Source organism: Panthera pardus, unplaced genomic scaffold (assembly GCF_024362965.1).
Source record: "Panthera pardus isolate Hobbes unplaced genomic scaffold, ASM2436296v1 HiC_scaffold_4, whole genome shotgun sequence".
NCBI classification, from domain to species: Eukaryota; Metazoa; Chordata; class Mammalia; order Carnivora; family Felidae; genus Panthera; species Panthera pardus.
Window position 1 is genome coordinate 8,485,992 of NW_026526969.1, and position 26,810 is coordinate 8,512,801.

The window sequence follows — 26,810 nt, forward strand, 5'->3', positions numbered from 1 at the left end:
TCCCTCTCTCTCCCTTTCTCTCTCCCTTCTGCCCCCTCACCCACTTGCACTCTTGCTCTCTCTCTCTCAAATAAAAAAATCTCAAATTTCACAAGGTCAAAAATACTTCATTTAGAATTTGATTTTGAGAAGTTTGTCAAAAATACAAAAATATTTAAAAACACCTGGTCAAATAGGTTCACAGGTCACTGTGAACCAGTACTTACCTATTTTAACCATAGTGGCAGTTGAAGACCTTATAGTCAAATACAGTTAAATAGTTGTTTAAAAAAAAAAAAACTTAGCTCTTTTAATAGAGAAGACTGTTTTCTTAAGTAATCAAAGATGCCATGATAAAGGATGCCATGAAGCACAGTAAATTGTTTTGGCAAGACACAAAATTTTTGCTTTCTGTGCAGATTACTTAAAAGGTAAAGAAACTTCATAACCTGTTGCCAAAAGCAGACCAAAAGTCCAAGAAAACTTTGTTTTTTTTTAACAACAAGAAACCAATTCTTATTTTGTACCAGTGTACTTTTGATATTAAAACTCATCATTTTTTTACTGAAATATATTTATCCCAATCTTAGTCATCTTGACCATGCATAAAATTCCTTTTCCAAGATTGTTTTCCAGAAAGTTTCTATGATTGTTTTCTTTCACATTCAGATTTTGTCCTGTTTTTCCTCTTTCTCCTTCTGAAACAATGAGCCTCACTGTAGGACAAGATTACTTCCTTTTCCCTCAACAAAAATCCACCTCCATCCCTCACTATCTTTTCTTTCTTTTTTTTTTTTAAACAAATTTCTGTTGTTTAATGTTTATTTATTTTTGAGACAGAGAGAGACAGAGCATGAACGGGGGAGGATCAGAGAGAGAGGGAGACACAGAATCTGAAACAGGCTCCAGGCTCTGAGCTGTCAGCACAGAGCCCGACTCGGGGCTCAAACTCACGAACCGTGAGATCATGACCTGAGCCGAAGTCGGCCGCTTAACCGAATGAGCCACCCAGGCGCCCCCCCTCATATCTTTTCTTACTGAAAACACACAGCCTACTTTCCTTGCATGTGGAGATTTTTTTCCCTTATTATTTCTAGTTGCTACAATTGCATATATGAGAATTCTTAACACTTAAAAACCTTAATTTCTAGTAAAAATTAAGAAGTAAACAAATGTGGACTGTCTCTTACACTAGCATTCTGTGGATTGGTAGACTTATAAATACTTTTTATAATTTCCAAAAGTGCAATGCTTTCTCAGTAGTAAAAGTTTCCAGTGTGTCACAAAACATGTTTGCTAATAAACACAAATAACCTTTAGTTTTCTATAAAAAGAAGCCCAAAGTGGATAAACCAATAATTAATGTTTCAGTATTTTATCTTATTTAGAAATGATCTAGATATTTAATGACTATCTATCATTTAATTTAACTTAGCAAAACTTTAAAGTTTTAGGTTACTGAAAAGATTTGGGGAAACTATTTAAAAAATTCATCTGGGTTGGGTGGGGGGGAGGCACCTGGGTGGCTCAGTCAGTTAAGTGACCAGCTCTTGATTTCAGCTCAGGTCATGATCTCACAGTTGGTGAGATTGAGTCCCACATGTGCTGACATCACAGAGCCTGTTTGGCATTCTCTCTCTCTCTCCTTCTCTCTCTGCCCCTCCCCAGCTTGCTTGCTCTCTTTCTCAAAAAACACATTAATTAATTAAAAAACAAAATTCACCTAGAGGAGCCTGGGTGTCTCAGTTGGTTGAGCATCCAACCTCTTGATATCTGTTCAGATCATGAGATGTAGCCTCGAGTCAGGCTCTGCACCGAGTGTGGAGGCTGCTTGAGATTCCCTCTCTCCGTCTCTCTCTCTCTCTCCCCCTCTACCCCGCTGGCACTCTCTCTCTAAAAATTAAAGAAAAAATTTTTAATTAAAAAAAAATGTTTGCCTAAAACCTTTTATCTCACTTACATCTATTTAATTCACTTGTTCTCAATAATTACATTTAGATTACCCACAAAAAGTTCACAAGACATGAGACAAAGCCAGTCATCATCCCAAGCTATTTTTCTACCTGACAAATTTTGTAAATGAGATAATGTGAACTTACTTGACTGAAAAACCCAAGAAGAATAAAGTTGTACATCTGCATTATGTTTAATGTTGGTAATTCTGAAGACATACCTATTTTAATTAATCCAACAAACTTGAACTACCTTTTATTTACCAAAGATTATTTCAGATCACATAAACTTGAGCATTTGGATTAATTTCTATTATATTTCTGAGAGATACAGGAATTCTTAATCTATACAAGTGATCAGTTCTCTTCAGGACAATTAAATAAAGCTCTTTTATAAGTTAATTTTAGTAATACTATCCAGAGGTAACAAATGCCACACATAGACAGTACGTATATAGTCACACATAAACACGCAGGCAGATACAGAGGACTTACAGCTTTTATTTTAAAATTGTAGCCACGAATGAGGGTAGTCATAAAAGGGGTTGGATCTAAATTATGTTCCTGGCTGATGGAATAAGTTAAGGTTAGCTTCTCAAATGGCTAAAGCTTTTTATTGATGTTTATGGAGAAGACATAAGATTTTTCATTTGCCTAAATTTTAAAGTACCCCTCCCCCCACCTTTTCAAATAAGAATTTCCACCAGGAAGCTTTTCTTTTCTTTTTCTTTTTCTTTTTTCTTTCTTTCTTTCTTTCTTTCTTTCTTTCTTTCTTTCTTTTTTTTTTTTTTTTTTTTTTTTTTTTTTTTTTTTTTTTTTTTTTTGAGAGACAGAGAAAGAAGCACCCGACGTGGGGCTTGAACTCAAAAACTGTGAGATCATGACCTGAGCCAAAGTCAAACCGACTGAGCCACTCAGGAGCCCTAAGGCGTTGGTATCTTAAAGAAATGGCCAAAGTTAGTGTTCCTGTGGGGATCAAGGAGGACATTTACATTTCAAAGACACAAAGAATGAATGCTAGTTTCCCTGAGAAGAACTTTTTTGTTTCCTAAGGGCAAAATTTTCACAATACAAAATACAAAAATACTTTTGAGGTAAATAGAGGAGGTTTGGGAATTGGAGAAAGAGTAAGTGGACTTTGAATTCTTTCTGGAGCCACTTTTGGTTTTATAAAGATTTGTAAGTTAAAGACAATTGATTTTAATTCTTCAAGAAATTGGGTTGATCCACCCATAAATCTTTTTACAAGGTCTTCAGAAGGTTTTTCTTTCCTTCTGGGTACACAGTTTTATTTTAGCTTAGGTGAGAAGCTCTAAAAATAACTTCCTATCAGGTTCTCATTATCAGCTTCTGACCACAGAGATAGGAGAGTCAAGTCATCAGTTGAAAAATTTGCATAGGGTCTCTGAGGACACATTTTTTTCCCCAGTGTCCCAGTTGGTTACAAATGAAATATTGACCCCTGGGCCACTGTTTTGATGGTGGACCCTGAGGAGGGTGTGATATGGAGCACTCAGGAGGTATTTTAGGTGCTTGGACTTGGAGCTGTTGTAGCTCTAAGGCCAATAGCTTGGCAGATATTTGCTTGCAATCTTGTTCCAAAGTCCTTTCAAATTGCTCCTCTAGGGTCACAGGTTTAGTCATACTGGTGATTTTCTGTTCTATTTTCTGCCTTTTTATCAATCCACTAATCTCAGAAGATAATCAGTGTACAAAAAGAGCAACTAAAGCAGGTTGGGTGACCTCATTTATTGCACAGAACCTGGGATGCCATAGGAAGAGAGTTTCCACATGGGCTCTCACTTTTGCCACAGATTCATCTTTCTTTTGTTTGCATGTTTGAATAATACACCAATCAATGCAGGCAGGTTTTGATTCATGGGTTGACTGTGTGAAGGTTGATGATCTTGGATACCATCCTCAGGGTTATACCATGCTGCTTCCTTGCATTCCTCGCTAGGTCCCACCAGCAGGTGCACAAGCTGGTAAAGACCTGGCAGCCCAGGGTCATAGGCCCCGATAAAGACTAAATTTTTCAGAACACTTTTGGGCATCTTCTCTGGGTTTAGGAAATTCTTTAACTGTGGCCATTAATTTGGTCTTTGACCAGGAAGAGAAAGATATCTACGGAGGGCCTTCTGCAACTTCAGTGGTTCTATTTTATAAGGTAACTGGTGAATAGTCTTTTCAGAGTGGGAAGGTGGTTCAAAATAGAGGATTAGTATATTTGTGAGTACCCGGGTAAATAAGGATAAAGGAGTCACATTAGTTTTATCATCTATTGTTTTAGGTATCCTTGTGTCTTTAATTTTTCATTAGCCTTTGCAATGGATTGTTTAAATAAAGCATTTTTGGAATCTTGAAAGCTTTCGGAAGTTTCTGTGTGCCAATTAAAATAGGTATCTTGGGGCACCTGGGTGGCTCAGTTGGTTAAGCATCAGACTTTGGCTCAGGTCATGATATCAAGGATGATGGGTTTGAGCCTTGCGTTCGGCTCTGCTGACAGCTCAGAGCCTGAAGCCTGATTCAGATTCTGTGTCTCCCTCTCTGTCTGCCCCTCTCCTACTCGTGCTCTGTGTCTCTCTCAAAAATAAATAAACATTAAAAATTTTTTTAAGTAATAAAATAAAAAATAATAACAGGTATCCCATTCTGTTTGTTGAACTTGGGAATCCTTGCTTTCAAGTGCACTTCTTAAATGAATGATCTTGTCCAACTGGAACATTCCCCATAATGGCCGTTATAATTCTAGGTTAACTTTTGTTAGATTTTGACAGTTATGTAGATATTTATAGCTTCCAGAACACAGTTCTTAGACAAAAAAAATAAGCAGATGTGCCAAAGGTAGTGTGCTCATCTTTGGAATTTTGGGATTGTTTACTTACTTAATTATTTACTTATAATTTTTTTTAATGTATTTATTTTTGAGAGACAGAGTACAAGTAGGGGAGAGAGGGAGACACAGAATCGGAAGCAGGCTCCAGGCTCTGAGCTGTCAGCACAGAGCCCATCGCAGGGCTCAAACTCATGAGCTGTGAGATCATGACCTGAGCCAAAGTCAGATGCTTAACCGACTGAGCCACCCGGGTGCCCCTATTTACTTATTTAGGCTAAGCCTTTGGGTCTCTTGGAGCCAAACTAATACCTAAAAGGGATGTGTCACTGGGTTGGAGATTGTGTGGTGTTTTACAGTGTACCTCATTACACAGAAATTTTTTTGAGGTTGGTGGAGTTCTATGACCTGTTCCATGACCAACTTATCCTAACAGAGTCTTTGGGTTAGGTGGTGAGCACGCAAACAGCTGTTAAATGCTCTACCAGTGCCCACCAATTTTTTTTAGGTTTTTAGTTTTTATTGTATTTATTTATTTATTTATTTGGAGAGAGAGACAGAGCATAAGAGCGGAGGAGGGCCAGAGAGAGAGGGAGAATCCCAAGCAGGCTTCACACTGCCAGCACAGATCCTGACACGTGGCCCGAACCCACGTGAGATCATGACCCTAGCCGAGGTCAAGAGCCAGTCAGTTGCTCAACCGACCAAGCCACCCAGGTGCCGCCCAGTGCCCACCAATTTTGCTGCTGCTTCTAAGATTCCCATTATCAATACTTTATCTATACAAAACAAGATAATCAAACATGTACACCTTAATATGTCCAGTAACCAAGACATGCTACTGCATCCTGGCCAGGAGAAGGTCCTGTGTATACCCCCAGCAATTCCCAGTGTGGAACTTGGAGCTGGGGAAAGGACTGAACCAAGAGACCCCAAAGAATGGGGACTAAGGACTGATTCCAAACAAATAGGCAATACTGCAGCTGCTACCAGCAGTTCCCAGTGTGGAAACTGGGGACAGAACAAAGGGCTGTTTTCCACTCAAAGTAGGGAATTGCAAGTAAATTACCAGCAGCTCCCAACAGGGAGCTTACTGGAGAGCAGATCAGTTCAGGAGCCCAAGGCAAAGAGAGTGGGGCTCAGAGCTGAGAGGAATTTAGGCCAGCCCTCAGAAATGACGACCAAAACAGAGAACTCAGAGGGTTCATGGGTACCATGCCTGTGTTTCTCATCGTGCCCGAACCATCAGAAGTTCACTGCAGACCCCATTTCTCCCACTAAATCTGATAAATAACAAAATTCAACTGAATAGATTTAAAGATCTAACTGGCTTTATCCAACAACTCATGAACCAGGCATCGTCCCATCTAGCAAGCAGAAAGAAGCTCTGAGGAGCTGTACAAAATGGAAGGCTATTCTAGGCAGAAGGGGCCAGAAAAAAGGAAGTTTCTAACAAAGAGTGTATTGTTTCAGCAAGGTCACCCTCTGTTGGGGGAAGGGCTGGGGTCTATCAGGCAGATGACCTCACTGGTGCCGACCAGGTTCTTCCAGATTGACTGATTAAAGGTTGTATTCCTGGAAGAAGCTGAAACTGCAATTAGGTTAGATATTAAGTCTCAGTTTGCTGATGTGAAATTAGCACAAGTGACTCCATTTTGGGTCTGTTGTCGCCTTTTTCATTTAATACTGATGATTGGGCTCATTTTCTCTGGGTTTGCTGCTCTATAGACTTCTCTGGGCCCCGATTATTGTTCTTGACCTGAACAAACCCCAGCCTCTGGGCTTCCACCTTAAAGCTGGCTGACCTGTCCCACCCTCCCCCGCCCTGTACCACCTCCTGCCCTTGGCTCTCTCCAGGAGGCAACCAAGCTAATCAGGCTGATTATCACCCAGGTCCAATTCCACTTTCCCTGGCTACAACACGCAGTAAATTTCCTTAGCTGCCTGGCTCCCTTGTGAGCCCTGCCTCTTGTCAGGCAGCCTGACTTAGGAAAGCGCCAGCTCCCCCACCTGCTGTATCATCACAGATGAATCAGGCCTGCCCGACCTGGGGGTGTAATCTAAACTCTATCTACAGAGTCATACCACCCTGAGCAACAAAACACAACTGTCACGTCCTCCCAATCCAGTAAAATCGCTGGGGTTCTAAACGCCAAGACCCTTACTCTTTTCCAAAAGCTATACTATAATCTGCCTGTAAGAGAGCTGAGTTTTAGAGGGTGCCTTGGAAAATTATTGCCACACATTTTGAGGGCAAGATAGTAGCATTAGTCTTAATTTATCATCAGGGAATGGGCGTCCAACTTCCAGCCTCATTTCACACTTGCCCAACCTCCAGTGTCTTTGAGTGACTGGAAGTGAACTGGAAAGACCCAGAGAAGGACAAGGAGGGAGACTGGGATGCTGTGTTTATTCCCAAACCCAGGGCTCCCAAGATGAACAAAGAAGTTTGTGCCATTCCTTCTGTCTTGATCTCTTCCAGAGAAGGAAAGGCTTAGCTATGGGAGGAAAGGAGAAATCCAGGATGTATGAGAGGCCCTGGAATGCACGATCTGAGCTAATTTCTTTGGCTCCAAAACATGGTGCTTTTCTGGTTCGCCTGTCTGGTTCAGTCCATAGGGTATGCAACTCTTGATCTCGGGGTTGTGAGTTTGAGCCCCATGTTGGGAATAGAATGTAAAAAAATCAAATTCTCTTCAAAAAGAAGAAGAAGGAAGAAGAAGAAGAAGAAGATGATGACGGTACTTTCCATAGGACCAGAAATTAAAAAAAAAAATCAATTGAGTAAATTTGAAGATCCAATTGATTTTATTCAATGATTCATAAATGGGGTGGCATTCCATCTAGCAAATAGAAAGGTGCTCCTATAAAATGGAAGCTTTTATAGGTAGAAAGGGGCAGAAAAAGGAAGTTTCTAACAATGAGTGGATTGTTTCAGACAAGGTCAACCCCACTTGAGAGAAGAGCAGGGGTCTATCCAATAGATCATGTCACTAGTGGTGACCAGGTAATTCCAGAATGGCTGGTTAAAGGTCACAGTCTTGGGAGAGGCTAACACTACAAGGAGGTTAAGTGTTATTTGCTGACATGGGGTTAGCATGAGTGACTCCATTTGGGGCCTGTGGTTTCTTTCTTTCTTTCTTTCTTTCTTTCTTTCTTTCTTTCTTTCTTTCTTTTTTTTTTTTTTTATCAGACAAAAGCATACGTGAAGCAATCAGAGAACAAGTAAGAATTCAATTATGTCATGTTGACACAAGCCCACAAAGAGACCAGAGAAGGATGGCTTTGTGAAAATGAGTCTTGATTCAATTAAATTAAACAAACATTAATAGCATCTTTGATGCACAAGGCACTGTGTTAGGCACTGTGGGAGTATGGGGGGGGGGGGGTGGAAAACAAAGCCACATCCTCAAATTGTAGGGACAGATATGTAGGGAAAATTGTGATGTGGCATAAGAAGTATACACCACAGTGTTAAGGAGTGCTATGGACTGTGTCTGTGTCCCCCTAAAATTCATATGTTGAAGACCTACCCCCCCCCCCCCAGTGTGATGGCATTTGGAGGCAGGAGTCATAATGATGGGGCCCTGATCTGAAGAGATGTGTGCCCTTATAAGAAGAGACAACAGAGAGCTTTTTTGTGACCCCCCCCCTCTTCCCTGTGCCCTGTGTGTGTGTGCATACAAAAGCAGTCGTGAGCACACAGCAAGAAATAGGCTGGTCTACAAGCCAAGAAGAGAGCCCTCGCAGGAATGTGATCTTGCTGGCACCCTGGCCTTGGACTTCCAGTCTCCAGAACTGTGAGAAAGTAAACGTCTGTTGTTTAAGCCACCCAGTGTTGGTATTTTGTTATGGCAGCCTAAGCTGACTAAGACATGGAAACATAGATGAGAGAGACTGTAAAGGGTTCTATCATGGAGGGCTTCCTGGAGGAGATGAAATTGGGCTTGCGGGATGAGTCAGGTTCTAAAGAGGAAGGTGTGAAAAGGGCATTGCAGGCTGAAGAAGCAGCCAAAGGCAGAGGGTGGTATTGCAGCAGTCTATGCAGTGGGGTCATAGAGCTCTTAGAGCCTGAGGTGGAGAGGTAAGGGAGAGATGGAGCTAAGAGGGAAGGCAGGCCCCAAGTCTAGGAACCTTGAAGACACTAAGGAGCATGGATCTTGCTTTAATAACAGGGTAGGGGCATCAGTGTTTTTGAACAGGTGAACAGCACTATTGGAAAGGAGCCAGTGGCTGCATGGGAAGCAGTGATTGGCAGGACGGCAGGCTACAAGGAGAGAAGCCATGAGGCTGACAAGGCAATGGGCGGGGCCAGAGGCGATGCCCATAAGGTCCTATAGGTCAGGGCAAGAGCAGAACCCAAGGGTAGTACGTGGAACCACCTAACTGTGGGGATGATGCAGGTGGCCAAAGGTGAGACTGGAGGGGTGGTTCCCAAATTCCTCTTTGCCTTTCTTTGAGCCCCCACCAGACCCTCCTCTTCATGCTTTGTGTTTCTGCTTCCAATCTTCTTTTGCGCATCTCTGCATCTTTGGATTTCCATGTTTCTGCAAAATAACAGGGCTTTCCTTTCATCTTGCCCCCAGTCCAGCCCATGGCTCTTCTATGGTTGGAGGAGGAGAGGAAGAAGGGCCTTAAGAGAGAAGGCACACCAGGGAGAGAATTGTGAGGGAAGAAGCTGATGCACTAATAACTAATGTTTCCTTCTTTCCTCCCTCCCTTCCTTTTTTCCTTCCTTCTGAGAAATTTCTATGTGCCAGGCTTTGTTCCAAGCACTTTACATGAATTAACCCAGTTAATCCCAACAGTGGCCCCACAGGGAGGGCACATAACTGATGGTCAAGAACACAGGCTTGACTGCCAGACTCCCTGGTTTGTAACTCCAGCTTCACATCCACTGGCTGCATGATCTTGGGCAAGTGACTGAATGTGTCTTTGCCTTGACTCCTTCATCTATATGATGAGGATGGTGATGGTTCCCACTTCATAGGCTTGTAAGGAATAAATGAATTAAAATATACAATGGTGATTGGCACAAAGGGAGTGGTCAGTCAGTATTTTAATATAAGAGAACTGAAGTCCACAGAGAATTTACTTTCCCAAGTTCATCCAGGTAGTAAATGGATGGCCAAGTTTTGGACCCAAACCAACTATATGTCTAGTTAGTGAATCCTGCCTTTCCACTGAACAGATATGAAGAGAGAGCAGGAAGAAGTTGAGGTGGATGATGTAGTTCTAAACTGGACGTGGGGTCTGCAGTTCTTTTGAATGGCCCCTCCCATGACCACTGATGTCTGGGCCTGTGTGAAGTAGGAGCCAGCTTTGAAAAGGCAGACATTTGGATTCAGCATGGGCTATAAACTCAATGTTGGTCTCTCCCCACCCCCAAGTTCATATGTTGAAACTTAATCTCCAATGTGATGGTGTTAGTGGGTAGGGCCTCTTAGGAGGCGAGTAGGTCATGAGGGTGGAGCCCTCCTGAATGGGATTAGTGTCCTTATAAAAGAGAACCCAGAGAGCTCCCTCACCCTTTCTGCCATGTGAGGACACAAAGAGATGGCTGTCTGTGAATCAGAAAGTGAGACCTTATCAAACACCAAATCTGTCAGCATCTTGTATTGGTCTTCCTGGCCTCCACAACTGTAAGAAATAAATGTGTGTTGTTTATAAGCCACCTAGCCTATGATATTCTGTTACAGCAGCCTGAATGGGCTAAGTTCAGTTTTAAGAGCTGGGGATTTTGATGGCTTTCCCATGATGGAAGCCAGGAGGGGATGGCGGTGACCTGACCAGTGCCTGGAGATGCTCCAAGTGATCATGAGGGGGCAGCAGAGAGCCTAGGCTCTGTTTTAGGTTAAGGTTTAAATGGGGTAGCCTGTGGGAGGAGACATCTTCCAGAACAAAATGAATCCTGAGCTGCATGGCAGGAATAGTAATAAAGCATCTTAAAAATGTTTAAAATGACAGCAATAGGGGCGTCTGGGTGGCTCAGTCGGTTGAGCGTCCGACTTCGGCTCAGGTCACGATCTCACAGTCTGTGAGTTCAAGCCCCGCGTGGGGCTCTGTGCTGACAGCTCAGAGCCTGGAGCCTGCTTCAGATTCTGTGTCTCCCTCTCTTTCTGCCCATCCCATGTTCATGCTCTGTCTTCTCTCTGTCTCAAAAATAAATAAAAACATTAAAAAAAATTTTTTTTGAATGACAGCAATAAGGGGGACTTTAGAAACAACCTAGTTGGCTCAAAAATAAACATTGAAAAAACTTTTTAAGGGGTGCCTGGGTGGCTCAGTTGGTTAAGCCTCTGAGTTTGGTTCAGGCCACGATACTACCGTTTGTGAGTTCGAGCTCTGCGTCAGACTCTTTGCTGGAGCGCTTGGAGCTCTCCAACTAGGAGCCCGGAGCCTACTTTGGATTCTGTCTCCCTCTCTGCCCCTCCCTGGCTCACACTCTGTCTCTCTCTCTGTCTCTCAAAAAATAAATGAACATTAAAAATTTTAAAAAAAGAAAAAAAGAAACAACCTATTTGGGGCACCTGAGTGGCTCCGTCAGTTGGGCATCAGACTCCCGATTTCAGCTCAGGTCATGATCTCAAGGTTGTAAGATCGAGCTGTGTTGGGCTCTGCACTGACAGCACAGAGTCTGCTTGGGATTCTCTCTCTCTCTCTCTCTCTCTCTCTCTCTCTCTGCTCCCCCCTGCTCACACTCTCCCTCAAAATAAATAAATATATATTTTAAAAAGAAAAGAAAGAAACAACCTAGTCCTCACCAGAAGGCAAGACTGAGTCCAAATTGTCAAATATGACTTTTCCCAAATTTAAAATAGGGAGTTGAATAGAAATCAGGAAAAAAAAAACAAAACAAAACCCAAGACTATCTCTGCAGATCTATGGAAAGAAACATAAGCCTGTCTCCAGAAGGGGAACTCAGTTCTCTCCCAGATGGAAGTCCCTGTATCATGTGAATGTGTGTGAGTCCTGCCTCATGGCATCCTCAGTGGCCAGCAAATGATGCTGGGTAAGGTCAAGAATGGCACTCTTCCTGGCTGCAGATTTTCTTCTTTTCAGCTTAAGGCCAAACTCATCAGACCCCACATCCTGGAGGAAGGGAGGAGAGAGAGCCTGGCAGGTGAGAAACAGGAACTAGTATAGGGTATCAGCTGGATAAAGAACTGGGAACCATGAAAAATGTAACAAATTTGCTTCATTTGTTATTTTTAGTTATTAGAAATATATATTATTATACTAACAAAAAATCAGAACCTATAGATAAATATTAGAACTTTAGAAATACTAATAATCCTACATATTCAAAGAAAATTCTCAATGTTTTAAAGCATGTTTTTCATGAAGATGAAGGGCAATAAATCTTGCAAGAGTGTTTTGTATAATGTAAAGTTCAGTTCCGTGTTTAAGTGAGCACCACTACAAGCTGTTGGTTTTGGGTGCTGTCCTTGGTGCTGAAGCAAGGCAGGAGGGAGGAAGAACTTCCCTGTGTGAACAGGAGGGCCTCGCCTGAGATCATGACAAGCCCACAGGAGTTTCTCCATGGTGTTTTGAGAGTTTGCCAGCATTGTGGTCTCTCTCCTGTTCCTCCTTGGTGCGGGTTTTGTTTTCATCAGGTTCCATGGAATGCTCTCAATGGGGAAATGTTCCACCAGGCTTAGCCAAAGTGAGATTTCCTCACTCCCAGCTCCACGTGAAACTGCCTTTGCCTTAAATCGATGTCATCATCACATGGGGCCTCTGAATTTTGATCTGGAAAGAGAGATAGAACCGGGTGAAGGCTAGGTTTATAAGGAACCTGAGATTTGGAAACATAAGAGTCTTGGGATTGGGGAAGTGCTCAGCTTAGAACTTACCCTATAACCTAGATTCTAGTACAAACCAGTTGTCTCCCCCACTCACCCCCGACTTATGTAGTTTTAAAGGTATCCTGGCTAGGAAGTTTATCTTCGCCCCAAGGCTTTCTTTAAGGAGTACAGTGCCTGAAGCTAATCACACTTCTTCTGAAGTATGAATACTTAGAGGGCATTTTGTCTGCCCTTGAACATCCATCCAGTTGAAATAAAATTAAGATGGCAATCAATGAGTGGTCACCCCTTGCCAAGTGACCAATCTTGGCCTCAACCATAGTAGGACATCCTGACATTAGCTACCTCATGAGGTGATGCAGTAGCATTATCCATATCTGCTTAACAAAAATGTCTAAGCTGGGTCTAATCAAGCCTCTAGGCTTAATTGTCAGTTTATAGGAAATAGAGAGGATTGAGGGGCAAGTTAAATGGCACCACAAGGAAATAATTAGATACATCCAAAATGTGGGACACTCCTTAAGACAATCATCCTAGACTGTTAAAAAAAAGTCAATATATTTTAAAGGTAGGAATCAATTCTGTTTTTTTTTTTTTTAGTGTTTATTTATTTTTGAGACAGAGAGAGACAGAGCATGAATGGGGGAGAGTCAGAGAGAGAGGGAGACACAGAATCTGAAACAGGCTCCAGGCTCTGAGCTGTCAGCACAGAGCCCGATGCGGGGCTCGAACTCACGGACCGTGAGATCATGACCTGAGCCGAAGTCAGATGCTCAACTGATTGAGCCACCCAGGCGCCCCAATTCTGGTTTTAAGAGACCAAGGAGACTCAACAAAAGTCAGGGAGTGAAATTTTTTCACATTCAAAAAACTAGTAATATGAGATGTTCTTGGGTTCATTGGGAAAATGGATATTGGATTATATGTGAAATTATCATCAACTTACTGGGAATGCTAATGGTATTTGGGGGTGTGTACTGAAGTTTTTAGGGATCAAATGTCTTCATGTTTGCAACTGACTTTCAAATGGTTCAGCAAAACTTGGTGATAATGTATGTTATACACACACACACACACACACACACACACACACACACACACAATGCCATGCAATGAAAATGTGGCCACATGTCAAACATTGTTGGTCTAGGTGAGGTATTTAGTGCATTACTATTTTTACTTTTAGGTGGGTTTCAAAATTAAAACAACTAAATAAACTAAATAAGCTGGCCATCAAGGACATACTTAAAGTGAAAAGAAATCTCTGAGCCTGGAGCCTCAGGGATCTAGAGAAGCTAGATTCCACCCTGCTGCTTAGCTCCTTCTCCCACCTGTTGGCACTCTGAGTTATGTTTATTTCCAGCAATGTAGACCTAGATGGTCACCTGGGCTAACAAGTCATAAACATGACTTTGCTTTCCTAAAGATCTCCCCATGGTAGGAGAAGATCTAGGGACTCAGGGTAGGGGAGGTTAGCACTTCACCCATGCCTTTCTTACCTTTGTTTCAGAGTCTATGTGGTCCAAGGAGGGTTGGAAGTTATTATAAATGGTGTCCAAGTGGATGGAGTCCTCTTGATCTGGACAGGAGGAAAGCCCCACAGAAGCAGATAGTTAGGAAGACAAGCTCCTGTCTTTACCTCTAATCCCACCCACTGCAGGGTGAGAGGTGTATCCCCTCTTCCCAGGAAACCAAAAACCATTGCAAACATGAAGCCTACCTAAATTACCAGACCTCAGCAAATGGGTTGATTGGTTCTCGGAAGATGTGGAAAATCACATTAAAAATTCAACAAAGAAAAACCACAAGCACTTGGCAAGCAGCTTCTTAAGTTTGTGAAAAGCCCATTAAGTTTTGGCCTTGGATTGGGGGCACCATTTGATGACTTTAGAATATTGATACCCCAGTTCATGGACATCCTTTGTTTAGGATTTCTACAATGTTTTAAAATAAAGTTTTATCAGTTTCCACTAGAAAGTCTTCAATATCTTTTGTTGGATATATTCCTAGGTATTATATATATTTGTTGCTGTATAAGGAGTATTTTTTAAATTAAATGATGCATAGACATGCAATTGATCTTATGTCTTGCAAATTGATAAATTCTATTACTTCTAGTGAGATAACACTCTCTTGGATTTTTATGTTAGACGACATAGAAATATGTCAGCAAATGACAGACATTTTTCTTTCCAATCTTTAAACCTTTATCTCTTTTTCTTTTTTATTATACTGATTAGGACACTCAGGACAATAATTAATAGAACTGGTAATAGAGGGCATCTGTGACTTGCTTCTGGTTCAATGCAGATGTTGGCAAACTATGGCCTGTGAGTCTGACACCTATTTTTATATGACTCACAAACTAAGAACTTTTTTTTTTTTTTTTACAGTTTTGAAGGGTCAAAAAGTTTTATTGGGTACAATCACACTTATCATTCATTTATATATTGTCTATGGCTGTTTTCATGCTATATCAGCATGTTTGAATAGTTGTAATGGAGATCATATTGTCCACAAAGCCCAAAATATGCTATCTGGCCCTTTGTAGAAAAAGTTTACGAACCCCTGGTTAAATGGAATGATATTTATTTATTTATTTATTTATTTATTTATTTATTTATTTTTAAAGATCTTACTTTTTTAAGTAATCTCTACACCCAACGTGGGGCTCGAACTTACTACCCTGGAATCAAGAGTCACATGTTACACCCACTGAGCCAGCCAGGTTCCCCAAATGGAATGACTTCTAATGTTTTATCATTGAAAATGATTTCCGTGTGTTTGCCTGGATACCTTCACCAGGAAATGAAAATTGTTTTATGATGAGCAGAGGCTCAGTTGGTTGAACATCCAGACTCTTTATTTTGGCTCGGGTCATGATCCTAGGGTCATAAGATCGAGCCCTGTGTCAGGCTCTGCACTGATTGTGGAGCCTGCTGAAGATTCTCTCTCTATCTTGGGGCACTTGGGTGGCTCATTTGGTTAAGCATCCGACTTCAGCTCAGGTCATGATCTCATGGTTCACGAGTTCAAGCCCCACGTCGGGCTCTGCGCTGACAGCTCAGAGCCTGGAGCCTGCTTCTGATTCTGTGTCTCCCTCTCTCTCTGCCCCTTCCCCATTCATGCTCTCTTTCTGTCTCTCAAAAACTGAATAAATGTTTAAAAAAATGTTTTTAAAGATTCTGTCTCTCTTTCACCCCCCTCTCCTCTCTCTCTCTCTTTCTCCCCACTGTCCCTTTGCCCTGATTGTGCTCTCTCTCGCTAAAATAAATAAAATGAAAAAATAATTTAATTTCCAAAGGTATAGGATTTTTAGTTTTGTTTTCCAGAAATATTTTTGTTATTAATTTCTAATTATATGCATTCTGGTTGGATAATATAGTCTGATTTAAATAGCTTTTTTTGAAATTTCTTGAGACTTTTTATGGCTTTGTGTGCGGTGAGTCTTACAAATTTTCTGTATGCTCTTGTAATGAATACATACGCTCCAGTCATTGAATTCAATCTATGGTAATTATGTTAAGGCTATTCATTATTTTGTATGAAAGTCCTATATCCGTGATGATTTTTCATCTGTTTGATTAATTAACTACCAGCAGAGATGTTTTAAAAATCCTCCATCATGTGGGGCAGCTGGGTGGCTCAGATGGTTAAGCTTCCGACTTTGGCAGGTTGTGCTGTCATGGTTCGAGAGTTTGAACCTCTCACTGGGCTCTGTGCTGACAGCTCAGAGCCTGGAGCCTGCTTCAGATTCTGTGTCTCCTCTATCTCTCTCTCTGCCCCTCCCCCATTCATCCTCTTTCTCCCTCTTTCTCTCAAAAATAAATAAACATTAAAAAAATAAAATAAAAACCCTCCCATTATGTTGTTAGATTCATCAACTTTTCCTTATAGTTTTGTCAATTTTTGCCCTTTATAGGGCATATGAGTTGGACTTGTTATATCTTCTTAGCAGAGTAAGACTATTTCCTAGTAGATATTGATCATTTTGATCCCTAATAATTCTTTTTGTTTTAGAGTTTATTTGCCTGCACCAAATATAGCTATAGTATTAGTATTAGTATAGTATTAGTATTTCTCCTTTTTGTCCTTTTCCATACTTTTGCCTTTGTCCTTTCTTTGCCTTTCATTCACTGGAAATAGCTAGATTTAAAAAAAAAATCCCTCTTTTAGCTGGAGTGTTTAATCCACTTATATTTGTTGTTGTTGATATGGTAGATTATTTCCTGCCATTTTGTTTTGTGTTCCTGTTTGTCATCCCTTTCCTTATCATCTGTTCCTCTTTTCTTGTCTATTTGTGGCTTGGCAAAAATGCTTTCCCCACTCTGTTTTCCCCTTCTCTAGAATGTAAAGACTTGATTTCTCAAAATTTGAACAAGTACATTTAACCTGACAAAATCCACAATTATTCACGTGGCTGAGCTAGAACTCACCTATTGGTGAGCTCACCTATTCCTAGGTGTCTATTGGTGTCCATATAGGCAGTTTCAGGTTCTGGAGAAATCTATAATCATCAAGTAACCTGTGCTTCCCCCAGTGGTCTAGTTATGCTGTGCAAATGCTTACACCTCATTCAGGGCCTTGCAGGAGCCAGTGGTGGAAATAGGGGTACAGATGTGTAACCAAATGTTTTAGAGATGGAAATACTGTTCCCTTTGCTCTTTTAAGTCCTCCCACATGCCTCTCATGTGTGTGTCCACACGTGGAGACATTTTGAGTCCACTGAGGATCTCCGATACCTTCATAGATGTCAAAGCCAATGTTTTGGAAAGTCCCAGGTTCCGGTCCTCCATCTTCTTCATGCCACTTGTACAACTGAGTCACTTTATACTTTTGCCTATTGATAGAAATAGCCCCAGAGAGATTCCATTATGAGCAGAGGACAAGCATGCATATTTGGGGACTGGCTATGTCCCTGCTTTCAGCTCCCCCACTGTCCACCCTGAGGATGAACGATTGAAGGCAGTGGGACTAAAAAAGGAAAAGTTGGAGGCAAGTGGAAAAGGTGGCAGCAGTGACTCACCTGTTCACCTCTTTCTTGGAACGGAACATGAACAGCAAGAGAACAGCAAGGGCGACTAGCACCACGGCGAAGCCTGCCCCCACCAACCCAAACACCAGGTTCTTCTTGGTGCTGAACTCACAGGTTTCTCCACTGTACCAGTGAGTGTCTGTGTTGAGGCAGCTGAGATGGACAGAGGGGGAAAGTAGGGAGAGGGAGCATCCTGAGTCAGGGCCAGCTGACACCTGCAGCCTCCCTGCCTCAGAGCTGGCCGACCCCACGGGTGAACAAGGAGCCCTGAGGGGATGGACAGAAGCAAAGTCCAGCTTCCCACACCATGGAAGCCCGATACTCAGTCCAATACTTTCAGGTTTTGCAGCCCAGGATCTAGAACAGTTGGCCTGACTCTGGCACTGCCCTGGGCTGTACCCAGGAACTTGAGACCCCAACATCAACCCTTTTATCCACACACTAACCATCATGTTATCAGCCACCCTTTCCATCAGGAAAAGCAACTCCCCCTCCTGGATCCCCAGCAGGCACTCTGCCTCTGAAGCTCCCTCTCTTCCCTGGAGATACACTTTTTCCTCTCCTCCCCACACCAGCTTGCAAAATCTTCTTTCAGGAAACTTTCCCAGGACATATTCTCAGGCCTTTGCATATTTGTGACTCCTTCCCCCTGGTCTCTTTTTGCTTTAGTTTCAGTAGGCAATGCCTTTCTTTGCTCGCATACTCCTGTGACTCAGCGTTTACGGGCTTTCCGCCTTCCCCATGTGGGTGCGTCCCCTTATTTCATCAGCAGAGTATGCTGGTCTCCCCCTGGAAGCCAGACCCTGTCTTCCCCAACTGACTGGGGATTTCCCAAGGCTGAAGCTTTCCTTCTGCTTCTTCAGAGCTTGACACAATCCTTGCATAAACCCGAGGGGAGGGGAGCTACTGAGATTACTGAGACCTGGCCTTGGGGTTCTGCCTATGCATGTCCTTTGTGGCCGGCTGCATTCAAGAGAGGCCAGGACCCACTACATGACCTTGGCCTTTAGGTGGGGTCCCCAGGGGGGAAGGAGGAAAACCAAGCTAGAGTGGGGTGGTGGGACACTCACTAACACCGAGGACCATTCGTCTCTAGCTGGCACTTCCCAAAGTGGCAGTCCATGGACTGGTTGAAGCCTGGCATGCAGCGGTTGATGCAGTTTGGTTTCAGATTCTTGTACTCCACGAAGAAGTAGGCAGCATATTCTGCCCCAGCCTTCTTCTGGCATTCCTCTGTGGGGCACGGAGGAGTTGCCGTGACCAGGAAGCCAGGCACACTGCCCACCTCCCCCGCCCTCCCTGGAGCCCCCCCAGTCGCTTACTTTCAGGGTCGTATTGGGTAACTGTGATGTTTTGCACCTTAGTGGCAGTCGTGTTGAAACACAGTTTGCCTGTGAAAGGAGACACATAGAGCCCCTTACAACAAACTTGCTTAGTAGGGGGTGGGGGAGTGGGGCTGCAATAGGGAGCGGTGGGAAACCCATCCCTGACGATTGGGAATGCCAGCCTCACTCCCAGCTCTCCAGAACAATGGCCCTCCAAGTGCCCCGTGCCTTCCCCATGTCCTTCTTCTCCCACACACACCTTTGCTAAGATTCCCACAGGACTCATTACATTCAGAAAAATCTGCTGTACATAACAAGCCATGCTTGTTCTCATTTTCCCACAAGCTGGTGCCCACAGAATTTAGCCTGCATGTACACCTGCCTTTTCCCCCTCCACCACCCCAGGGATGACAAAGCTTAAGGATTCCTTGAGGACCCCCTCATGCCCCTCCCAGAAGCCTAGGAATTTACTTTTGCAGGTATTATTTATGCTTATTTGTTCTTTGGTTACATTCTGGATTTTTTCTGTCACCTGCTGGGTGACCTTATCCAAAACTTCCTTGTATTCTGGGGTGAACTTGGCCTTCAGGCGGATTTCATGTTCCACCACCACACTGCCAGCACTGAGGAGAGAAAAAGATGTCTATGAGCATCCTCCTAGGTCATAATAGGTGCTTACTTTTCCACCCCTTTTCCCATGCCCTCTTTGCCCCCATGGGAAGGCAGAGCTGGGGGAGGATGGTTGAAATGATGACACAGTGTTCACTGGGTGAAGGCTCATTCCAGGCATTGTGCTAAGCACCTCCCCATAGGGCTCATACCACAACCTGTACCTAAGAGGACTGTCTCAAAGGTTAGGTTCTGGGCAACCCTGTGGGAAAGCTTGAGGGCAAAGATGGATAGAGAGATGGGACTGTGGAAGATCAAGGTATCATTAGATACATTCCAGCAAGAGACCGGGCAGCTGCTGGCAAGGTGTCCTTAAGAGGTAAGAGGTCACACAGGGACTCTTAAGGGATTCATGAGCTGCTGGGTGGCAGGCTGCAGGTCTGTGAGTCTCTTAAGAGAATGCAAAGATTTGAAAGTGCATATGTACATATTTTCTACTCACATACACTTCTGTCAATTCTAAAGTGAATCTCTGACACCTAAAAGGTTAAAATTCTAGCCCAAAATCTCTCCCTACTCTTTGCTTAGGAGCTAGGAGAAACCAGGGGCAAAGCCACCAAGAGACTGGTTTCAGACACACTCACAGCTTCCATTTGAGTCCATTCCTCTTCCCTAACTCTGAATCCCCAAAGCTTTCCATCTTGTGTGTGTGCAAAACAGAATCAGAAATGCTTGGAGGTCAACAAGCTCTTATTCCAGAACATGCATTACTTCTGTCTCACATAGATTAGGGATTATTTGCACTCCAGGACTGAGTGCTTTCTGGGTTTAAAAATATAGCAACAAGTCCAGCCTTCCCATGCTCACAATTCAGGATTCTTAAATACTAGAAGCCAAAAGCACTCTTTTTCCATTGTTTTTTCCTTACCGCTATATTCAGAGACTCAAACACACAAAAAAAGATGAGGAGTGGTGATACTCCTGAACAACATAAAGAATAATATAATATAGAATAATAGAGTTATATGATATAATAATTAAACTTATAATATATAGAATAGTAGAATTAGAATAACCCATAGAATAGCAAGTTAGAGGGGAGCAGGGGATCTTCTAGCTCAATGGCATCTTTCTCAATAAGGACATGATGTGGTGATGGCCTCAGGCATCTCCCAGGCTCCATCACTGTCCTCAGTCCCTGTTCTGGAAGTTCCCATGGAGAAACATGGCTTTATCAAGGCCTTGCAGGTGTAGTGGAGTGAGGAGGTGCAGGATGAAATCCTGGCACTGGCCCTGAGTATCAGGGTAATCTTTGACCAGCTAGTTGGCACCATGGGACCTTTGTTCCCTCATCTGTAACATGAGGGTCACACCAGAGAGATGGTTCCCACACCAGAGATGGAAAGAGAGATTCTTCTTTCCAAGATTCTGAGGTGAATTTTTCTCACTTATAACACCCACTCCCAGACCTCTCTGGAGCCTTCAGAGCCCAGCTGTCTCCTCATATCTGGCCCAAGGAAGTAGAGTAGAAAACCCAAGATACCTGCAGGGTTTCAAGAAGTTGAGGTCAATAACAGGGCTGGAATCCTGTGCAAGGTGAGTGGAAGTGAATACTGGACAACTGTGGACATGGATACCATGTCCCTGTGGTTCCCTCTCAAGCTGAGTTATTTGGCCTCATCCCTGAAGGCAAATGGGGTGTCCATCCCACGAGTAACCTCCAGGTGTTCTTGTGTGTCAGTGTCTCCAGCATAAGAGGACTTCTGTTTGAGTCTTGGCTCTACCACTCCAAAAACGATCCCTCAGGCAACTCACTGCCTCTCTCTAGGCCTCAGTTTCTTTATCTGTGCAATGGGAAGAGTCCTGCTGGCTTCACTCGCAGGATGGTTATGAGCTTCCAAATTGGAAAATATGTGTGAAACTATAACTGTTGGAGGGTGTTATGGGCTGAATTGTGTTCCCCCCAAATTCATGTGTTGAAGCCCTAACCCCCAGCACCTCAGAACATATCTGTATTTGAGAACAGGGCCTTTACAGATATGATTAAGTTAAAATGAGGTCAACTCTTGACTTCGGCTCAGGTCATGATCTCGCAGTTCATGAGTTTGAGCCCCACACCAGACTTTACACTGACAGTGCGGAGCCTGCTTGGAATTCTTACTCTCCCTCTCTCTCTGCACCTCCCCTGCTTGTTCTCTCTCTCTCTCCCTCTCTCTCTCTCAAAATAAATAAATAAACATTAAAAATATATTTTAAAGGGGTGCCTGTGTGGCTCAGTCAGTTGAGCATCTGACTTCAGCTCAGGTCATGATCTCACAGTCTGTGAGTTCAAGCCCCGCATCAGGCTCTGTGCTGACAGCTCAGAGCCTGGAGCCTGCTTTGGATTCTGTGTCTCCCTCTCTCTCTGCCCCTCCCCTGCTCATGCTCTGTCTCTCTCTGTCTCAAAAATAAAATAAAAACATAAAAAATAAAATAAAATAAAAATACATTTTAAAAAAAAGAAGAGGAAATTTGGGGGGTGCCTGGCTGGTTCAGTTGGAAAGAGGGTATGACTCTTGTTCTCGGGGTCATGAGTTTGAGCCTCATGTTGAGTGTAGAGATTGCTAAATAAATAAGTAAATAAAAACTTAAAAACAAAACAAAAAGAAGAGGAAATTTGGTCACACAAAGACATACCAGGGATGTGCATGAACAGAGGAAAACTGTGTGAGGGCCCAGCAAAAAGATGGTTGTCTGCGAGCCAAAGAGAGACTCAGAAGAAACCAAACCTACTGGACACTTGATCTTGGACTTCCAGCCTCCAGAACTGTGAGAAATAAATTTCCAGAGTATTTTGTTATGACAGCCCTAGCAAACTAATACAGGAGGCACAGTTACAATCGTCTTTGTAATAATTATGACTATTGCTTCCACCCCAAGACTTTTTTCCCAGGAGCCACAGATACTCACGACAGCTTTGTGATGTTGACTCCATCATACTCAGGGATTCCTTTATAAACAGTTTCCATCTGAAAGGCAAGGAGGTCACTATGTCATCCCAGAGGCCCCAACTTGGAGCCTGCCAGGCCTTTCCATAGAATCTCAGGAGGGCAGAGGATGGACTGGCTGCATCCCACATCCCGCATCCCCCACCAGAAGCTGGCAGTGGCACACTGTCCAGATGGAGCAGTCCTTTCTCAGACACCATCCCCACCCCTGGGGCCCCTGGTAGCCCTTACATGGAAACTTGCTTTCTCTTTCCCCTCTCTCTGGCAAGCCCTGAGGAAAAGGGTGAGCAGAGAAACACAGACCCCTAACATGAGAAAAGCCCTCAACTGCTTTCTTCATCTCTAAAGACTCCTCCCTGGGGAGAGCTGAGTGGCGCACAGGGACTTGCTCTCCCAGACTCACCTCTTCTTCGAATATGTCACTGAATTTTTTGAATGCTACAGAAGTCCGGTCTTCTAGTTCTTTGGTAAACTCCATACTGGTCACTGTCACGGTCATGTCTACCTGGGCAGAGACGGTCTCCGGCGGAGGCTCTGAAGGAGTCAGACAGTAGCACCATTTACTGAGGACAGAGCCCCCCTGAGGGTCTCCTTCCCAAAGAGACCCACACCTCCAGCAGTTCCTCCCTGGACCATCACCCTGACGGCCACTCAGGTCTCATTAGAGTGCCCTGTAGGGTGGGGAGTACACTGCACTTCTCATGGCTTTGGGATGGAGCTGAGGGGCTCTCAAGTCTCAGATTCTTTTAGAGAATTGCACACATTTTTTTTTTCTATTCTGCTTAATCATACACTCACTTATTTGAAGTGTACTTTAGGGTAAAATTCTGCACCAGATTTGTGTTTTGTTCCAAACTGTACCTTCTTGCTTTATTCATTTTTTAATGTTTCAACTTTCTTACTACTGAGTAAAATGGTTGCCCCCAAAGAGACCACATTCCTGGGCATGCAGAGGGGCAGGAATGGGGGCCCAGTGTGGAGGCTGGGCCCAGGGTTGGGGACAGCAGGGCCCTGCTGTCTTACTCACCTATCTCAATGCTCGGGACTACGTCCTCGCACTTTGGCCCCTGGTAGAGGCCAGAGCACACGCACTTGATTCCATCCCAGTAGCCTCCATTCTGGCAGAGCATGATCTCTTGCTGGCACTGGTCTCCTTGGAAACCGGTGGGGCAAATACAGGTCTTCCCATCCCAAGTCCCTCCATTTAAGCAAATCACTGAAAGGGACAAGACCCTGTTTACCCACACATACTTGCAGAACATTTTACAGCTTGCAACACATTTTCACAGACACCATCTAATTTGATATTCTTATGAGACCATGAGGTGGGCAAGACAGTTAGTGTCATGCCCACTTTACAGATGGGGCAAGTGAGCTGGAGAGAGACTAAGACACCTGCTCAAGGGTCCATGTGGAGGCCAGACTTGACCTGGTCTTGGAGTATTTCAGTATGAATTACTTTAGCACCAAAAAGCAAGGAACAGGAAACCTGGTGTTGTCATGGAGTGAGGGACAACACAGTCAAGGCTGAGGAAAAGAAAAGAGGAACTAGAAACTGAGAGAACCCAGAGGAACTTGACCCATCTAGGATTCCAGCAAGCCTGGGAACGAGTATGTCATTGTCTCTTCAATACCTGTTTCGAAAGAGCTCATACTGGAAATTGTGACCATTATGACTATTCATGGTTCCTTTTTATTTTTCTGGGATGTGTAGTTTGAGGGAGGAGTGTAGACTTCATTTAAATAGAAAAGAGGTGGTTACAGACAACTCTCAATATCTACCAACTGGAAAAGTGACAGCTCTGTTCTCTTTGGCTTTTCTTGAAAAAAGCTGTACCTGCATAGACTAGTATTCCAGGTGTGTTATGTGAAGGAAGGCACATAAGGTATGCACATACTTTATGAAGACCTGCCCCACCTCTACCTTCTGGTCTACTCCTCACCTCCCCCACCAGACTCAGAGTGCATGGGCCACACCATGGCCATGATAGCACACAGCTTCTGGTTACAGGTGTTTGGTCCAAGACATTCAGGAAGAATGGAAGAGTTGAGTCAAGAGTGGTGTCCTGGGCACAATAAAGATCCATAAATCCTAAGTCTGTCTGTCTGTCTGTCTGTCTGTCTGTCTTGTGTGTTACTGAAGATGTCTAGACCTAATCCAAGTGCTGAGCACAAGCTTGTGCGTAGCAGCAAAAACAGTTACTGGGGTCTGTCACCTGTTGCCCAAGAGTCAACAGGGAAGCCAACCTCCAGGGAATAGGAGGAAGATGAAGGGAGACCATCTGCCTTCAGAAAGGTGATCAGCACCAGCTATGGGCCTGTTGGTTGTGCATTCACCATGAGACACCTGTGGGACTTCCTGGAGATGCAAGGTCCAGACCTTCTCTCTGAAGATGCTCAACACCTCTCTTGGAGAACCAGAGAGCTCAACAAGACAATGCCACATTGGAGAGAAACCAAAGAACAAAGCCACATAAAATCAAAGCCAGGCAAAGAACTTACCAGAGGAAGAATTCACAAAGCACTGAGAAAATGCAGTAGCCAAATGCTGAACAGCTGCCCTTCATTTTCCTGAATTCAGGACAGGATTGGGCAGTGCTCCAGGCAGACACAGACCATATGTCTCTGGGATTATCTATAGTTCATCTAAACCATGAAATGTCTTCAAGTATTTTAACTTGTATATTTTTCTTAACGTATGCCAAATATCCTCTCTCACTGTGATAATAAATCTCACAAGTATAACAGTATATTGTATAATATATATTATATGTTACATATCATATAATGACAGCTTATTATAACGGTAGGTGTGGAGTGGGGCAGGTCTCATACTACCCAGAATGAAGAGAATTGAGTGGAAGCTAGAGACAGAGAACAGACAGGGAGGCATAAGGATATGAAAACATTTGAGGGGATAGAGGCAGAGTTCAGAGCTGATAAAAGCGAACCCTCTTTGGCTTCTATGGTGGATGCTCAGAGAATGAGAGAAAACCGAATAAGTGAATGGTAGCAAAGAGATAGTTGCCAAAGGCTTATGTGAATACTTTTGGCAACACCTTCCTCCAACACAGAAACAAAAAACCTTTGCATTTAAGCATAAGCAAAATCAATGAGGAAAAAAAAAACACTAAAAAGATGTGAAATCCAAATGAAAAATATGAAGTTCACGAGATTATAGAATATAAAACGCAGGGGGACAGAGGCTTGCAGAGTACAAAAGGAAGGAATGGGGTGTACAGACACTTTGTTGGGGATTGAAGGTGTCCAGGCAGAGAGGTAAAGTGTGTTGTACGAAAGAGCAGACCTAGTTCAAGAAACAGCGGGCAGGACAGAGAGGTCAGAGACAGGGTGACAACACTGAGGATGTTTGATCTCATGGGAAACCAGTAAGAGCAAAAGAAGAGTATAAGGGGTAAAACTTTAAGAAGAAAACCACCCATGGGGGCAGATTGAAAAGAAATGTAAACTTCAAAAGGCAAACTCAAGAAATTGCTTACTTGGTGTGGTTGCTGGAGCAGTAGATGTTGGGGTAGGGGTGCTGCTTATAACAGTGGTCGAGCTAGTGGAGACAACCGGGACTGTGGTGTAGGTACTCCTCTGTGTGCTGGGTGTTGTCCCAGAGATCGAGGTGGACAGAGTAGTGGTAGTAACAACCTCAGGAGTCACGGACGTAAAGGAGGTAGAAGTTGTTGCAGAACTGGAGTGACCAGGAATGGATACAGGTAAGGTGGTGTGAGAAGCACTTGTTGAAAGTGTGCTGCCTACAGAAGATGTTGGGGAAGTGTGGCCCCCGATGGAAGTTGCTGATATAGTGATATTGCTAGGGGAGGGTGTTGGGGATGTATGAGCCCCTGTGGAAGCTGACACTGTGGAGGCACTGTCAGGAGGAGTTGGAGACGTTGTAGCCACTGTGGAAGAGGGCAGAGTGGTGGCACTTTCAGCAAAAGTTGGTGACACACTGGCTTCTGTAGAAGAAGGGAATGTGATAGCACTGTCAACAGAAGTTGGTGACATGCTGGCTTCTGGAGAAGAAGGCACTGTGGTGGCACTGTCAGCAGAAGTTGGAGAGGAACTGACTTCTGTAGAGGAAGGCACTGTGGTGGCAATTTCACTGGAAGTTGTAGAAGAAGTGGCCTCTGTAGAATAAGACATTGTGGTGGCACGGTCAGTGGAAGTTGGATATGAAGTGGCCTCAGTAGAAGAAGGCACAGTCATGGCACTGTCAGTGGGAGATGGAGAGTAACTGGCCTCTGCAGAAGAAGACTCTGTGGTGGCACTG

The 26,810-nt window shown here is 43.6% G+C and overlaps 1 protein-coding gene across 1 annotated transcript; it reads right to left on the bottom strand.

Annotated features, from left to right (window-relative positions):
• Positions 1–12,059: 12,059 nt before the first annotated feature.
• LOC109250524 (mucin-17-like) lies at positions 12,060–26,241 on the bottom strand. The gene is made up of 11 exons (XM_019421575.2): positions 26,029–26,241; positions 23,556–23,744; positions 22,932–23,062; positions 22,491–22,549; positions 19,404–19,555; positions 18,930–18,998; positions 18,678–18,840; positions 17,599–17,760; positions 17,315–17,412; positions 14,072–14,151; positions 12,060–12,516 (listed from the first exon to the last, which is right to left on the bottom strand). Coding segments are annotated over exons 1-11 (1,146 nt in total). The 5' UTR covers positions 26,030–26,241; the 3' UTR covers positions 12,060–12,474.
• Between the last annotated feature and the right edge of the window lie 569 nt (positions 26,242–26,810).